Below are 17,872 nucleotides of genomic sequence, written 5' to 3' on the forward strand. Positions count from 1 at the left end.
AATCACATTGAGCATAAGAACAATTAATAGTATAATAAGGACAATTTTCTGATGCAGTACTGCACGGTCAAAAATATTGTAATTGTATTCCAGGACACATGACAACAACCTTAAAGTCTGTGTTTTAAAAAATATTAATATCATTAGGAAAGGTTCAAACTTTAAAACCCATATTTGAACTAAAAAAAAAAAAAAAAAAAAAAAAGGTAATCCCCCAACACTGATATCGCACTTCATTTGATATTAGGAACATGTGGTGCCAGCGCCTAAACAGTGGGTTATGAACGGATATAAAAACAGAAGTCACTACATGGCTCTAGTTACAGTTTGTCGGATCTCGCTATGCTCTCCCGATCTGGCAGCTGGTCACACATCAGTTGTAACAGCAACACTAACTGAGCTTTTCTACACATGTTGATTAAAAACGAAATTCAGAGACTCTCAATGTACAGTAAAACTTGGTAGGATAACGTTCTTATTCTACAATAGAAATAAAAAAAAAAATGAACTACTGCCCTGTTAAAAAGGGAGATGATAAAGAGAGAGAGAGAGAGAGCACTGAAAGAAAGCGGCAGACGGCTGTATATTCAGAGCGGCCCAGTTTGTGGAAGGCGCAGCTGGGCTCAGTATTTCCCTCTCTTGGACTTACGAGGGGACTGCTTGCTGCTCCGCGCCCCCCTTTTGACTACAGCCTCTTCTGGGGAGGACTCTTCAGGCTCGGGCCGCCTGGACCCACTTTTGGTCGGCGGCTTTTTGACTTGAGGCTCCTCGGGAGACGACTCCGCAGGCTTCGATCGCTTGGACCCGCTCCTCGTCGTCTCCTTTGGGACTACAGCCTCCTCGGGGGAGGACTCTCTTGACACCGGTCGCTTGGACCCCCTTTTGGCCAGCTTTTTAACAGCTGGCGTTTTGGGCTTTCTTGCAGGAGCTCCTCTCTTGACAGGCGTGGCTTTGGGTGGCGGCGTGGATTCCTTCTTGGAGGCTGGTGGTTTCCTTCCCCGTCTCTTGGCTGAAGACACCGCCTTTTTGGCCGGAGACTTCTTTGCGAGGGCGCGTCCTCTGCCTTTAGCTTTTGACTGGCTTGGGCTCCGGGACTTTTTTGCCGGTGGAGGACGGCGAGCCTTGGGTGGAGGCCTCTTCACAGATTTTCTACAAAGTAATTTGAACAGGGAGCGGTTACTGAAGTACAAGAAGTGTTAGGATAAACACACATCACATGTGGGTGCAAGGCTAGTGGAAAACGGCATCAATTAAAAAGAGTAAGGCCTGCACACCGACTCCAAACCACACATTTATTTACAAAGACCATCCCACTTCGTCAGGTCAAAATATTTAAAAAAAGGTTTGTGGAAATGAATCCTCTTATTCTCCAAAAGGAAACGTTTTTAAACCTCAGATACTGACACCAAGAGGTCTGAACCGAGAATATGTGAATTTTGATTTAGTTATGGTATAGCTTCTTGTTGGTAGCGGTCTATAGTCTCTACCATATAATAAATGTATGGTGGTTTATAATATGATAAATGTGTGCTAAAATGTTGAGGTTTAATTCAATTTTGTTGTAAAATGTTTCCTTTCGTGTAATTTACAACTTTAAAAAAATAAAACAAAAAGTCTTAATAGATAATTGTCTCTGCAATCCTACTCTTTGGGGTCAATGTGCTTTCAATTGATTTTTCATTGCGTGCCACTTGACTTGTCAACTGTTGTGAGATCATTTTGAGTTACTTAATTGTCATTAAAAAAAAAAAAAACTGCCTGCAGACTACAACGCTGGGTTAAAAGGTCCCATCCATGACATGGTGCTCTTTGGATGCTTTTCTATAGACCTTAGTGGTCCCCTAATACTGTATATGAAGTCTCTTTCCCGAAATTCAGCCTTGGTGCAGAATTACAGCCACTAGAGCCAGTCCCACAATGAGCTTTCCTTAGTATGTGCCATTTCTGTGTCTGTAGCTTTAAATGCTCTTGAGGAGGAGAGAGGGGTGGGGCAAGGTGGAGGGGGGGGGGGTGGTCTTGACCAACTGCCACTTTGCTCATTTGCAAGCCATGATGTCTCTCTCTCAAGGGTGGGCCAAACTCTCTGGGCAGGCAAAGCAGAGAAAGGGGGAGGTAACTTTGCTCCTTATGACCTCATAACCATATTAATATTAAAAGACCCCATAAAGTGAAATTTTCATGCCATGGGACCTATAAGGGTGATTTATGCTTCTGCGAACACAAGTGCAGACACGGACATACGCCGTAGCCTGATGTGCAACTCTCAAAAGATGTAACTACACGTCGCTCGGCCTGGCTTGGTAGTGTTGCATTTCCCCTACTCATTTCCTGGTTCTCCTTTTCCATTAAAAAAAAAAAAAAAACATGAAATCAAGGATTTCCTGCTACAGATTTCTCACTGTGGTCAGGAAGCACAGGGGAGACACTTTGTTTCTCTTACTATAGTCTCGCTTTACCAGGAGGAGGGTCTGGCTAGTCCACACAGCATTCCGGGATGGGAGAAAAACGTGCTGTGCTTTATTGGCATTTCTTTAAATCAATCACAATCGTCAAGAGCGGGGCTAAGCATTGTATGTAGCTGCTGCAAAATAGTCGTGCGAGAGAAAACAGATTGGACAGATAGTCTAACTAGCTGTCTGGATTTACCCTGCAGAGATCTGAGGAGCAGTTAACCGTAGTCCTCAGAAATCCACCAGTTTAAAATTCCAACACAAAGAAAGTGGGAGGTGACGGAATATTACAAGCATCTGGCGGAATTTCCTGCGGCACTGGAGCAATCCCGGAAGTGGAACGTCAAGGATATACACTACTCTCACTATGACTCTAGAGTTGCTACTCCGAAGCCGCCCCCCCCCCCCACACACACACACACTTCGGTAGTCTACGGCAACAACTCTGCGTGGGGCCTCCGCACAACCATAAATCAAGCTTTAAGCATACCAAGTACAGATGAAACATTTATTTTACACCCACCTCTTCCGAGAGGGAGCTTCATCCTCAGACTCTTCCTCCTCTTCGGACTCTTCCTCGTCAGAAGATTCAACTGTCCGCCTCCGCGGAGTGGTTTTCTGCGGAGGCTTGTTGAACTTGTCTGGGTACAGGATGGTAGGGCTAAAGAGAAAAATAAAAAGTGATCTAGGACAGCATACAAAGACAAGTACATCAACCGTGCTAGTTCCTCTTGCTGCGTTTCTTTTGTGATTTGGGTTCATTTTTAAAATTTTGTGAATTTTGTGTACAAAGCAAGCTAAGTGACCAGCCTGGCTTCAAACTGATAAACAAAAACATTTACACTTTGTCAAACTACAGTAGAAAGCACACTGCATTCGCCAAAGAAACAAGAGTTGGAGACCCTTTCTTTAAATTATTACTTCCATTTGAGTATTAAGCGTTTTTTAAAGCAGCACTATGTAACTTTTAGCACGAGCTGTAGTTCCAATGAGACAACCTGTAGGGGGACCGAAGCGGTTAAAGTTACATAGCGTTGCTTTAACAATGGAAATGTAGTTGGCGTACCTCGGGTAGAAAGGGAACGAGAGCTGGTAGGTCCCTGTGAAGCCGTGGCCGGTGATCTGCTCCATCCAGCCGAGTACTTTACACTTTGTCAGGGTCCTCCTCAGATTGGCCACTAAAGAAAGAAAAGAGTTCCCTTTTTCAGTGACAACATTTTGGACGCACAAAATTATCACAGGGGGATTAGATTTCACGTTACAAAATGAAAGCACACATTACAAAACGAGCCCCTAAAGTGACACTCCACCCCGAAAATCTAGATTTTGAGTATCCGACCTCTTGTAGGCTCGAAACGTGGGAGCAAGAGTTTGTGTAATTCTCTGCAGAGGACAGTGCCTGTGATCAGTCAGTAGTGTGGGGGGGTATTTGGCCAGATATGGGCCAAACTACGCACTTGTGCAACATAGTGACACTATGGACAGGCAGCAGAGAAGAGGAGCATGGTGCAGGAGTGGGTTTGTTTCCATTTACGTTCCTTTTGTGCGAAAACTGGTCACCATTTGACTCCGTTGTACTCAACGCGAAGAACAAAGTTGCTAACTTTTTGAGTGATCATTTAGAGTAAATCCAATGTGCTTTTTCAACTGGAAACTTCAAAATTTGAAATTACCTGAAAGCAGTCAGAAGTCAGCAGCAGTCCTGTTAAGATATACAGTATCGGTGAGAGAAGGAGAGAGTCTTACCTAGCTGGTACTCCTTTATATCCTTGTTTGCGTCCACTAGGTGTTTGCGTAAAGTGGTGGTGCTGCAGGTTTTAGGTTCGTTCATGGCTGTGATGGCGGCTGTGATGGCGTCCTCCAAGGTGCTGCCTTTCAGCAGGACCTGGTTACCGGTACGCTTCAGCTGGGACAGTCGGATATAAACATTTTCAGGATTTTAGGTCCTTATTGCAGTAAGACAATCACATTGTTTACTGGCACTTGACAGACACTTATTTTCCCATAGATTTAATGTTCTAGAGGGATTATTACTTGGCAATATCTTTATCTCGCAATATCTAAAATTCTACTGAAATAGCATAATACAACAATGACGCCCGAGCTGGCAAGGCAAGGCAGCTTTATTTGTATAGCACATTTCAGCAACAGGGCAATTCAAAGTGCTTTACATAAAACATTAAAGAGCAGTTAGAAATCACCCACACAATGCACAGGGTCAAGATACACAATTCACACATGAACACAAACGTTGCAGTATAAGAAATGAACAATTACTTAAAATAAGGCAACATCAAAAAGAAAGGTCTTCAGCCTTGATTTAAAAGAACTGAGAGTTGCAGCGGACCTGCAGTTTTCTGGGAGGTTGTTCCAGATATGTGGAGCATTAAAAACTGACCGCTGGCCCCCCCTCCCCCCGTTTAGTTCTGACTCTGGAGACGGAAAGCAGACGTGTCCCAGACGACCTGAGATGTCCGGGCGGTTCATAGTGTAGCAGCAGATCAAACCCGTTAAGTGCTTTATAAACCAACAGAAGTATTGGTCTATTAGCAGACTGACTGGCACTGTAGAGCTCCATCAGGCCTGGAATCAGAGCCCATCCTGTGGTTCACTGTGGGTGGTTTTTGACTTGACCTTTTTTTTTTCTTCTTTTTTTTTTAACTGATTAAAAATGAACCGATAATATTGAGTGAGAGGAGAACTTGTGACATAAGCCATTGGTGAAATCATGAAAAACACCACATCATTGTCCAGTTTATGTTAGAGGTGTGAATCTTCACTGATCTCCCGATTCGATTACATTATCACGTCAGCGATTCGATATCTCGATGCATCAAATACATTTTTCTATTAAAGCCATGTAGGATATTTAATTCATAGCTTTTCAAGCTTCAAAAAAAACCAAAACATTCTGCAGTGCTCAAATACTAAATAAATTGGATACATAAAACTACAGCACTGAGCACATACATTAAATTGTAAACAGAAATAATTGATTGTGAGCCTGCCGATTATCGATGCAGCATCGTCCATGTCCACGATTCGATGCATCGATTATTTGATTAATTTCAACACCTTTAGTTTATGTGCCACTAGTCATTAAAAAAATAAAAACAAATACGACAGATGCAACTCATTTTGGGACACAAATTAATAAAAAGCTTTACCTGGAAAGTCCCTCTGGCTCCTTTCCCAGTGATTTGCTCCAGTTGTCCTTTCTCCACGGCCTTCACCAGGGCTGTCTTCAGGACGTCCGGCCTGAGGACCAACCAGAGTCAGTAAATCATTAGTATACTGAATAATCCAAGCTAGTACACACGTACACGCACACACACACACACACACACACACACACACACACACACACACACACACACACACACACACACACACACACACACACACACACACACACACACACACACACACACACACACACACACACACACACATTCTTGTAAGTTACTGAGCCACTAAAATCCAGCGTGGCTGTGTATCTTTGAAGGTAATTCCTGAAAAATCATCTTTACCCCATTATTGCAGTTTTTACCTTTTTTCAATGTTGTCGTTTTGTTTTACAATCAAGCGTGGAACTTGGTTTTAGTGAGCATCAATAGCCACTTTTGGACAGTAGGACATTTCCCCAGGGACTAGCAACCTTATTGAGGAACTCATTGTGTTTCGACCGCAGGGACGTGTGTCTAAATTAAGTTCCGAGGACATTTTACCCCCACTTCAAAGACTTGTTAAAATAAATTAAAAATAATTGAAGAATCAACAATGAAAATGATAGGGTTGGGTATGGTTTGGATTTTTACGATTCCGAACCGGTACTTTTAAAAATGATTCTGAAACAGATTCTTGACATTTTTTTAAAATGACAAAGATGTAATATGTCTACTAGCAATCTCGTGCAGTGAATGGTTAATATGCTTTTACGTCCGTTTTTGTGAGCCCAGAGGGAAAATATGCCATTTTAAAAGTAGCCTACATTTACGGTAGATTACAGAGAAAGTGTGATATTTTTACGTCCGTTTCGGAGCGACGGAGGGAAAATATTTCAGTCGACACATTAAAAGTGGTTACGCACCAACCAGACGGCCGACCCCTCGGCAGAAAAGCCAGTGGAAATGATCAGTCGCGTCCCCGAGGTCCAAAAAACTGCCTCGGAACACACTGAGGCGACACTGACTTGAGAAACGTAATACGTCTCCATAGCAGCAGGCGGCGCTACTCTGTATTGTTGCCCAAGAAATGAAAACCGGCAGCTGATTGGACCAAGGCGTCACATGGGTTTGTTTTCTCCAGAAAATTCAAAGCCAGACTGTCATGGCGTCCGTTCAGAATACGATCTCATATTGTACTAAAATAGTTCACTGAAACGTGTTTCTGAAAACATTTTAAGCGAGAAATAGGCCGTGCAGTTGCTGAATCTGTCTTCATTTCAGATCAACAAAAGGTCAGTTTAAAAGATTTTCGTCAGATTTTGAGAGACTCTAGTCACCTCATTCCGCTCGGCATTTCCGGGTGAGTCCCGACTGCCCTGCCGCACACTGAACACGTCAGGTCGGCCAAAATGTACGCCGAAAGCCCCTCAGACGGACGACGGCACGGGACACACCGAATAGATTCGAGTCACTGACCTCGCCAGACTGTCCAACGGCCGATTATCGGCCCCGTGTCCCGGGATTCAGTGGAACCAAAATGTGCGTTCTAATCTGGTCCGATTCCTACCAGTTGCGTAGGAACCGGTTCCATAGTGGAACCGGGTTTCGGTACCCAACGCTAGAAAATAATTGTTAGTTGGAGCAAAGTTGCATAAAACAACGTTCAGCAGTAAAACAGTGCTCCGTACCTTTTCTCGATGTCGAAGTCGGGGAAGTGCTGCTCCAGGTATTTCTTGATCAGGTTGTAGGAGGCCTCTTTGGGCTCACAGAGCCGAGTGATGATGAGAGGAAGAGCATCTCCCAGAGACTCAGTCTTCTGAGCAGCTTTCTAAAACACAATCCGTATACAGACATGACGATTACAACCAAACACATCCCAGCGTGATGGGAAAAAAAAAAGAGAAAGAAACCGTTGACACGTCGTCATTAATGTAAGGATTAGATCTACGAGATACTGTGATCTCCGAAAAAAAGGTATTCTGCTGCTGAGCGCAACCTCTGCCCTACAGATCACGTTGGACATTAATGAATAAACACTGCAGCCCAAACTATAATGACGGGATTAAAACATTACTCATGACTTACATTTTGGGAAATACACTGATGTGCTTTCTTGCCGAGAGTTAAAGTGCTTATATTACGCTCATGTTCAGGCTCATAATTGTATTTAGAGGTTGTACCAGAATAGGTTTACATGGTTTAATTTTCAGAAAACACCATATTTTTGTTGTACTGCACATTGCTGCAGCTCCTCTTGTCGCCCTGTGTGTTGAGCTCTCTGTTTTAGCTGCCGAGTGAGGCATCTCACCTCTGTTCCATCTTTGTTGGGAGTCGCACATGCACAGTAAGTACTGCTAGCTTGTCAGTTGCAGAGTATGAAGGAGTGCCACGCTACCAGCTAGGTGAGCATTATAACATGTGTTACAAAGTGACGCACGTTTGTCACAGAAGTAAAGGCTGGACTACAATAGAGCTGTTTGGAGCAGTTTGTGAACAGTGTTTTCTGTTGGAGATGCTAAGTCCCTTTGGGGTGGACTTTGGCCTTTTTCACTTTGTAAACCTATAAAACGTGCACAAAAAGATATATAACACAATAAAAGGAAAGGGGAAAAGCCAAAAAGCATAATATGAGCACTTTAAGACAAGAGCGAGATCAATATCACTGGAAACAGGGCTCTGTCCAACAGTAACAAATACCCAGCACCTGTAAAGCTAATGAACACGTTTTCCCTCATTTAATCTGTACAAAAACCTATAAAAGTATAAAACAACACAACAATTACTGTAGCTCATGCCCGGCAGCCAGCAGAGAATCCAGGAAGCTGCAGCTCCCTGCCAGGAAATAGTCTGGTACATAACTACTGTACATCACTTTACTTCCGAGCTCGGTTGCAACGTACCTTAGACGAGGTGGGCTGCTTCCCAATGGCGAATGTTCCTGAAAGGCCTTTACCCTTTAGCTGTGTGAGATGAGAAAAAAAAAAAACTACAACAGTGAGCAAACCGGCAACAGACATTTTAATGAACATCTGTAATATACACCATTCGCTAACACGTGTAAAGCTTTGGATTTCTGCAAAGGTTGAAGTGCTGTGCATGGGATGCTAGTCTCTAGTAGGGCTGGACTCCAATATTCGACTAGTCGTTTGTTGGGTAGGTAGGTAATCGGTTTCTAATTTTGGGATTCAGAGTTTCGTTTTTTTTTCTTCCCCTTCTCAATACTGTAGAATAACAGAAACCTTAAAAAAGGTTCGGTGTGAAGTCTTTACTGCGAGAATCCATACAGATCAACTACGGCCCGTTACACCACTAGTTATACTGTACTGTAGCAGCCTAGTGGCGTTTTCAGGCAATTTAATGAAGGTAAACACAGTGTAAGGCCGCGCATTTTCACTTCAATAACACCAGCCAAACCAGTTTTATTTATTTATGTCCCATGAAATACAGGACACACATTTGATAATTCCTATGTTGAAAATGTATGTTTCTTCACACCGATTTAAGACAATGCTTTTATGCATATTCTTTGCATGGGAGACGTATGAAACAATAAAGATGTTCTCCCCGTAAATTACCATTCCGTACCTGTTTGATGGTGCCCTTCTCCAAATGTTTCTTCATTGCTTTCTTGATGAGAAACTTCTTCTTGTCGAGCTCCATCCCCGGGTATTTCTTCAGAATATATTTCATGACGGACTGGTATGAAACCCCAGACTTGTCATTACAAGACTGTAAGGAGAGTGGAAAAAAACATTACAGATTTTTCTTCTTTTTAAACAAAAAGGAAGAAAAAAAAACCCGCAAGTAACTGACTGCATTGATGAATAATGGATGTACAGTGCTTGTACACACCGTAATAGCTTCGATGAGGATGTTATCCACTTTGTTCTGAGTGCCTGCAAAGTTGGTGACAGGAAGCTTTTTGCTGGCAGCGACGCTAGCCCACACGGGAATCGTCCTTTTCACCTTCTTGACTTTGGCTCGCTCGTACTTGTAGCCGTCCTTCAACCTGCCACCAAAAAAAAAAAAAAAGAAAAAAAAAAAAAAAGGAGGAGCAAAACAAGTTCAGTGAAGGGGTTCGTTTCTTTAGAAGCGATATTTCACCGTGATTGTTACCACCCTTATCTTTATCACATCCTCACCTTAGTAGGAGAACATAGCAGTGTGTTGCACACTGTCCAGCCGCGCAGTCCTTGCATTTGTCACTTTGTCCATTTGTCACCGACGGGAGAGACAGAATGAAGTTTGAGAACATCTGTCTTAAATGATCACCATGGCAATTGGGCCCTACCTGAAGTGCTATGCTAGTGTACTACGTGCAGAAAGGGGAATGTTTGCTTTGTCAAGGTCTGGGAGAAGAAAGGGAGGAGAAATTATGAGTTATTAACGAGGGAAGCCAGGTTAAATGTCACTAATACCTCATCACATACAGTTAAATATGAGGATTTTTCACTGGTTTTCTTAGAATGTCTGAGTACATAATTTTGAGGAAAGGTCAAAAGCTAAATGAGGATTTTTTTCACTTGTTTTCTTAGAACGTCCGAGTACATAATTTTGAGGAATGGTCGAAACAAAAAGGTCATTGCTTTTTCATGAAGACCAACTGGTCCATGAGGCTTTAGAAATGTACAATTTGATCACCTACAGTAAAAACTGCAGTTTTTTTTTTTTTTAAACATTCGGAACATATTATTCTTAATTTATTATTTAGAAGTAGGCAAAAAAATATGTTTTGATTCTGCATGTATTAGTCATGCATTATTCTGAATGTCTGTAGCTTGCAGTAGATAATGCTGCCCCTTCTTTGAGCTTTCAGATGTAGACTGACAAATGTAGACAAATCGTCAGACTTGCATGACGCTTCCGTCCTCTCCTCCTGGACTCCTCCAAGACTGACGGACAAAGGGGCCGAGACATTTGTCTGATATGTGAATGTGGCTGTGACAGGTCACATCCTTTGGAAATGCAACACTGCAACCATAAGAGGAGCAGTCTGCTGTTATCCAGCAGAGGCAAGGATAATATAAACAGATAAAAGTGCTATCAAAGTGAAATATCGCAGTGTTCAGCGTTGCACACTAGCTCTCTGGTGAAACTCACTCTTTCTTCCCGGTCCCTTCTCCGTCCTTCTCCGCCGCAGCCGCCGCTTCGTCGGCCTTCTCGCCGTTCTCTGTGGGCTCCGTGTTGACCGTGGCCTCGCCCTCCTCGCCTTCGGCTGCCGTGGCTGAAGATGCGGCCGGCTCTTCGTCAGCGGAGGGCGACTCCTCTGAGGACGCTTCAGGCTCTGTGAGGATTAAGTCATTTAAATTAAGAGCAAAACAATATATGCGGTAACGCTGAGAAATATATATAAAACAAAAAAAAAAATATTTTTTGTAGTTGACTTGACTATTCTACTTTGGAAACATTGTCTTTTGCAGTTTTCCATTTTGTTTGTTCTGCTTTGGGAAATCATTAGAGAAAAAAAAAAAGTCACAATGTAAGCAATTTATCAAGAGAGCCACAGCAGGAGCATTACAAACTGCAAAAATACATGTTGGGTAATAATGTTAGCTCCCACAAATAAAAGGTTTGCAACCCATTTTGGGCCAGGACACTGATGTAGAGATGGAAAGGAAACATGGGATAGACAGAGGGTACAACATGCAACAGACTGTGACAACGGTGTGTTTATGTTGCTGTACTTTCTCTTAAAAACATATGGACTAAAGGTTGATGGTACTGCTGCAGTTGTGCAGGATGGTTACACGTTTCCAGCATGTCATTAAGCCTTGTTTGGGCTGATTTCCATACTTTGGAGGACTATTTGGCCTTGCGACTGCTGATTGGCCATATCTGATGTAATTAAGCATGTACTCTAGCATTACTAAATATCAAGGTTTGGGATTTTTATATCAACACATTGGGCTAATGGCTTAAGGGGCTTGATGCAATATTCCAAATGACAAACATGATATTACCCAATTCTAATTTCAGTGTGCATGTAAGCACCAACATAATTGTAACATTTGATTGTTTTAATTATCAGTTCTAGAGACTTGTTTGCGTGATGAAAGGTTGTAAAACAAACTTTGCATGCCCACACACACACACACACACACACCCATCTCCAGCCTGAAGACTACAGTGTGTGTATGTACTGAGCGCTGAGACCAGTTCGATCTGTGTCCGTGATGACGGCGCTTTCTCTGGGTCTTAAGTTCCCGAGATGGACGACCCCAGCCTCACCTTTCTCTGCTGCAGCGGAGGGGGCCTTCTCCGGGGTCGGAGTCGCTGCTGCTCGGCGTATCGGCATCACACGAGATTTACCTGGATGAGAAAAATAATTAACACGTATCCGAACACCAGGAAAGCACATTAGCACACACCACTGGCTTGAGGCCCCATTCTGTGTACGTGCGCGGTGAAACACGATGACCGTGTCAAACCCACTTCATTCATTGAGGCCCATTATCCCTAAACACAAGAAAAAAGGTGCGCTTGTGTTTCCAAAAAAAAAAAAAAAGACGCAACCACTTTCAAGGCGCTGCACTGCTCTCTGAATTATCCGCCAGTCTTCGCCAATACATTTCCATCATTTTCACACGAGCCAGAAGATGAGTTGCCAGAAAATTTCGGGGATTTCGCCATTTTGTCCATTGGTTTACACACACACACACACACAGTGATGGCGTCGCACAAGGCAGATAAAATTCATTTCAGTTGCATGGAGTAAAAAACCCCGGCCTACGTATTTCCAGTATCGCATCCGTGCAACTTCACATTGAGCGAATAACTTATCAAACTGCAAATCGAACTTACCTGTTACTTGTGGAGAAAAAGTGAGATACTTTGGAGTAAATTTCTGCACGATCCTTTCTTTATTTAGATTTCTCTGTTTACGAGCCCCGCCCCATTACGACCGTTGGTCACGTCGCAGCGTCACAGCACGTCGTAGGATTCCCACTGTCATGGCCGCCGACACAACTACAATGCCTCCATGTAAAAAGCTCAAGAACGATGTTGAGGTTTTATGTCCATATTTTGAGATAAAGGTGATGTCTTCTAGCGTACAGGCCAATACAATCTAAACACATCGTTAACCTAACGATCAGACATCCATTATTATCGTACAAGCATTCAAAAACTAGGCCTACGGCTCTGATAATGTTTTGAAAATGTGTTTCTGGGAGTTGTAGTTATCCAATGCCAACAAAGGTTAAATGAAAAGGAACGCAACTTCTCTTATTCAGTAACATTATTAGTTAACGTTACACACTAAGCGTAAAATATAGACAGAATACATCAAACATTTTAGCTTTCTGGAAAAGGTAAAGAAATGAAAATACACAAACAAATGGTCACTTATCCAATAGGCCTACTTGTGTTCTTAATCACAGTCATGCTGTATCATTACTAACACTTATTTTCATGTCAATTTAATATGCCCATTTTCTCAATGATTATTAGTTTGGTCTATGTCACAATTTCCTAATTTTACTTCTTCAAATTGCTTATTTTGTCTTAACAGTCTTAAACCCAAAGAAACAATGACATCCATCAGGATAGCAGCAAATACTCCCTATTAAGCTAAAATTGTCTGTCAATCGACTAATCGTGTCAGCTCAAGTCTCCATGTTCACATTGGGTGGCCAAAATGCTTTGGGTGATCCCAAAGCAAGTGAACTGCAACCAATTGACCACAATGAAATACATCTAAATTGGATTTATACACAAAAAATATAAAAAGTGTGGTCGAATACAAGCAAGAAATGAACTGCTGCAGCTATTTCAAAGCCAAGGCACAACTTTAGAGTTATTTTATAACAAATGTTGATGCTTTAATGGCTCAGCAGAACAAATGAGTGGCTCATAGTGACTCCAGCTGCTCTTCCTGGGATATCATACAGCTCTTCTTCTGAGGATGCAAAGACGTTGTCCAAAAATGGGAACACACAGACACAGACACAGACACACACACACACACACACACACACACACACACACACACACACACACACACACACACACACACACACACACACACACACACACACACACACACACACACACACACACACACACACACACACACACACACACACACACACTCTGAATTCGTAGCAGTCATCAACAGAAATAAATCTGGCAACCCACATCTACAAACAACCATCAAAAGAACAAATCATGACAATCAGCATTTATTTTTTTTTAAATACCTTTTTGTCTTTAATGTATTTACAAGCTTTATTCTGCTCTGTAGGTCTGAAGAATTACAAGCATTTCATGTTCAGTAAACCTGGCCATTTGCTTTTTGATGTTGCATTTTTGCTCGTTTCATTTGAATGGATCCGGTTTGTCCTGTGGACTGACTTGCATCCCTTCTTGAATGCATACCTCTACCTCTCATGAGGCATCTGTACATATCAACGTAGAGCAAGCCAAGGCTGAGAGAAACACTTCCTGGTTATTAGGAGATAACCTTTGACCTCAACACGGACAACGTTAATAGTTTCTGTGCATCCACTTCTTTTTATCTCTGCTTCCCCTTCATCCCAAAATAATTTTGTTTTACCCTGTTTTAAACCAAACAGTGTGGAATCCAGGGAGGCTATTTTTTTTTTTTACAATTATTATTTTGTTATTATAATTAATTATATTGTTATTTCTGTTGTTGTTCTCATTTGTGAGCATCTGCAAATGTTAAATAAGTTTCATATTTGCAGTCCTTAAAAAAATAATAAATTAAAGAGTCCAGAACCTATGCATCTTTTAAGTCTCTTCTTAAAAAGTAACAAAACAAAAGTAAGTTAAAATTTAAAACAAAAATATTTTCTATGTATAATACAGGTATTTAGTGCTTCCGCCGTTGGAATCCAAACTCAAAATGGCGGCATGTTTCAGAACCGTACCGCAGAAAAGAATTCCAGCCGTAAAACATGTCGTCCTGCCCATACACCCATTTTGAATGTGTGTTCTGCTGTAAGGATGCAGTTCTACTACGCCGTGTCCCCCGGGTGTCTCCCTCGTCAATTATCTTCCGACTCCTCCTCCGCCTCCCGCAGCCAGGTGAAGAAGGCCGTAACAGACTTAAGGGCTACACCCTTACCCTGCTGCTCGGCAGCGTCTTTGCTCGTCTCCCACCTGTAGAAAGCATCCTCCGAGATGACGTCCTCATCATACAGACAGTCAAAGAACATCCGGAGAAGATCTGCAAGGCAAAGACACATCAGTCCTCTAAGGAAACGCAACTTTCGGAGCTGCTATAGTAACTCCCTGGGCCATGTGTACTCCAGTTAATTCAAAGGTTCCAGTGGAGCCATCATGGGGGTGAAGATGCCCCCCCTCTTTAAGGGAAATGCCCTCTGGGAGGAGGTGTGGACAACTGTTTTACATCTGAGAGCTTCAAAAGAAGTACATTCCCATTGTGTTTTTTTTCCTGTAATTATTCATTATTTTAGTATGTTTTTGTAATATGGCTTCCAAATTACATTGTCTTTCATACTTTAAAAAGGAACACTTCACCCCCAAATCCAAAATACATGTTTCTTCTTACCTGTTGTGCTATTTATTAATCTAGATTGTCTGCCTTCTCTTCTATATAACGGAACTAGATGGCACCAGGGGTAGATGCATAGCAAAGATAGACTGTAAAAGTGAAGCCTGGTGGCTGGCTGCAGTATAGGTCATAAATCTCACACCCCTCCATATTAGTGGATGGGCCAAACTAAGGAAATCAATGTACACGTCAAACATATACATTTCCCAAAGATGGTTTCTGTCATTTTAGTTCTTATCACACTAATGTTTGTTCAAGTGTTCATTTTCTGATACATTTGGTTTTTATTAGTTATTTGAAGCTATAAAAACGGGGTGATATGTCATGATTGACAGCTGTGATTGACTTTTGGTTGGGAGGGTGCATGGGCGGGACTTTGATACTGCAGCTCCACTGCCAGAACACTACTGCGCATACTCTGGCACCAAAATTACAAGATGGCGGTGCCTGTCTCCGGGATATTTTGGCTTCACTTTTGTACAGTGGGATGAAGTGGAGACGCGTCGTCATTCTCTTTATAAAGTCTATGGATGGCAGTCAGCTTGTGGTGCTCGAAGTGCCAAAAACTCCACAGCAATGTGGAAACTATCATACAATTCACTGGTTTAAAGTGTATCAACTACTCCAAGGTCAATAATTAATTGAATCTAATCTGCCAAATAATTAGAAATGCATCTTTTATAATGTTGTTGAAAGAAAATGGAAAAAATAATTAGAATTATCAGCATTTTTAAACCAACATGGATGAGAAAATGTAAATTTGAGCACTTACAATTGGCCAAACTACAACTGGGAAACTCCATCTGCTGATAAAGATTATGTGACGTGATCGATAGCTTCAGAGAAGCTGCTAAATGGACCTTGTGGTGAGACTAGATTGTCTACAATAATATTGCTTACAACATGGTGCACACACACAATTCAATCTCAATTCAAAAAAAAACATAAATCTTATAGTTTCATTAGGAGGAGGTGAGAGGAGTAAACTAAGATGCAGCACTTACTCGGAGGCTGATCGAGGGCGACGATCAGCGCCTGAAGTGCATAAAGTGCTTGCAGCTGTCGCTCAGTGTCTGAGTTAAGGTACTTGAGTAATACAGGCAATCTCCTCTGGATGATGGCCGTGTCCACTCGACAGTTGGTGTTATCATCTGTTGGGTAAAGCAGGAGGCAGAGTAAGTGCAATCTGAGCCGCTTCGCTCAGAGTTTAGCGGAGGAAATGGTGCAATCAGCGGTGCGATTTTAGCAGAATAGACGAGTTTCTCCTCCAGGTGGTGGAGTGCTTACCTTTCACTGCTGCCTTACACACAGCGGTCATCAAAGCCCTCAGGAAGGGAGACGAGCTCATCTGAGATTCATCCAGGTTTGCCTGGGAAATTGTGCAGAGGAGGACAAAACACACATGGCTCAACACAGCTCAGCAGTTATGCTAGAAAAGAACAGCAAACACCTTTTAATAAGAATACAAAAAAACCCTGTAAATATAATATTTCTGCTGATTACAGGCTGCAAATTAAACTGAGCTGTGCCACAGTTCTACAAGTCATAAATAACAGACTGCCCTGATTTTGAGTTTGATGGCTTTTTTTTCCTCTGAGAAATGTGTGCATACATGTGTCACTTCTCATACCTCAACCCAGTCAAAGATCTGCTCGTCGCTGGCCATGTCCTCCAGGAGAAGTCTCTCCAGCTGCTGGCTCAGCTTCTCAGGAGACAACATCTTTTTGGACAGAGCCGCCTCAGGACTGGAGTCGCCCGACAGAACAAACTGGAGTTTCTGTTTGTATCAAGACGAGAGGACATCGATATGATGGGGAAGTGACAAATGAGAGAGAGATGATGAAATAGAAAAAAGAAAGAGGAGGAGGACCGATGGACGAGGGGGTGGGAGTAAAATGTGCTCTTTGTGAACTTCTTGTGTTACATTAGAATCAAAAAAAGCCAATGGATGGTGACTGAGTCTTCCTATCATTTTGATCATTCTTGAGGCCTTTATTACCAACCTGTTGTGAGATGAAAGCCTGGACATCCTCTCCCTCTGGCAGGAAGTCAGTCCAGTTGAGGCCAGATTCCCTCCACAAAGAACCCACAGTCCTATGGCTCTGTGGAGACAAGAAGAGACAACATTGCACCTCTCTTCTCTGAAATATCTTATTTCTTTCTGTCTGGTTTCCAGGAAAAGCCAAATTTGCTCCAAGTCAAAACAACCATGCCAATGATTTGACTAATGTATTAAATAAACAATCAAATCCATTGTAGTGCAACAATTTTTTGGTCCATACTCTTTCACATTCAAAAGCCATTTGACCAAAATATCACAACATAATCGATCCTTAACCTTGATAGACATTTAATGGAACTATTAACTATGTACACCCCTAACTACAATGGACCTATTGATTATAGTCCACTGGCTTTAGAATGAGCAGGTAACATAATTAAACAAGTGAAGATTTAAGTGGTGCTTACCATTTGTTTGCATAGTATGTGCAGTACTTCAGAAATTAAGATCCCAGCTCTTCCCACAGGAAGCAAAGGTTTGCTTAATTCACTGTGAACAATTGGGGACGACACAAATTAAATGCAAGTCTGCCATAACAATAGGACACTTGAGACAATGTCCTAAAATGTCTCCAAGCGCAGTTTATTAAAATGTCTGAAATTAATCTTGGAAATTAGTACAGGGAAGAGGATCCAAACTAGAAAAATGTGGCCCA

At 42.2% G+C, this 17,872-nt stretch overlaps 2 protein-coding genes across 18 annotated transcripts in view; both read right to left on the reverse strand.

The window, feature by feature from the left end:
- Positions 1-215: 215 nt before the first annotated feature.
- On the reverse strand, positions 216-12,531 carry hp1bp3 (heterochromatin protein 1, binding protein 3). Of its 3 annotated transcripts, none has more exons than XM_039798816.1 (13): positions 12,419-12,531; positions 11,846-11,926; positions 10,718-10,901; positions 9,760-9,822; positions 9,470-9,626; positions 9,203-9,346; positions 8,518-8,577; positions 7,306-7,445; positions 5,618-5,708; positions 4,197-4,356; positions 3,517-3,628; positions 2,974-3,111; positions 216-1,149 (listed from the first exon to the last, which is right to left on the reverse strand). In XM_039798816.1, the coding sequence occupies exons 2-13, from the start codon at positions 11,910-11,912 to the stop codon at positions 624-626; spliced, it is 1,842 nt and encodes a 613-aa protein (XP_039654750.1). In that variant the 5' UTR covers positions 11,913-11,926; positions 12,419-12,531; the 3' UTR covers positions 216-623. The 3 variants fall into 3 exon arrangements, with proteins under 3 accessions (XP_039654750.1, XP_039654751.1, XP_039654752.1); XM_039798817.1 differs by lacking the exon at positions 12,419-12,531 and adding an exon at positions 12,050-12,268; XM_039798818.1 differs by lacking the exon at positions 9,760-9,822.
- Positions 12,532-13,781: 1,250 nt separating this feature from the next.
- The window catches only part of eif4g3a (eukaryotic translation initiation factor 4 gamma, 3a), a 55,975-nt gene continuing 51,884 nt past the window's right edge, over positions 13,782-17,872 (reverse strand). For all 15 annotated transcript variants that reach the window (XM_039798830.1, XM_039798829.1, XM_039798831.1 and 12 more), the window contains 6 exons: positions 17,625-17,706; positions 17,159-17,257; positions 16,786-16,932; positions 16,443-16,524; positions 16,160-16,306; positions 13,782-14,807 (listed from right to left, as the gene is read on the reverse strand). In XM_039798830.1, the coding sequence (XP_039654764.1) occupies positions 14,626-14,807; positions 16,160-16,306; positions 16,443-16,524; positions 16,786-16,932; positions 17,159-17,257; positions 17,625-17,706 (739 nt within the window). In that variant the 3' untranslated portion in view covers positions 13,782-14,625. The remainder of the gene's footprint in view (positions 14,808-16,159; positions 16,307-16,442; positions 16,525-16,785; positions 16,933-17,158; positions 17,258-17,624; positions 17,707-17,872) is intronic.

This window comes from Perca fluviatilis, chromosome 4 (genome assembly GCF_010015445.1).
Source record: "Perca fluviatilis chromosome 4, GENO_Pfluv_1.0, whole genome shotgun sequence".
NCBI lineage: Eukaryota > Metazoa > Chordata > Actinopteri > Perciformes > Percidae > Perca > Perca fluviatilis.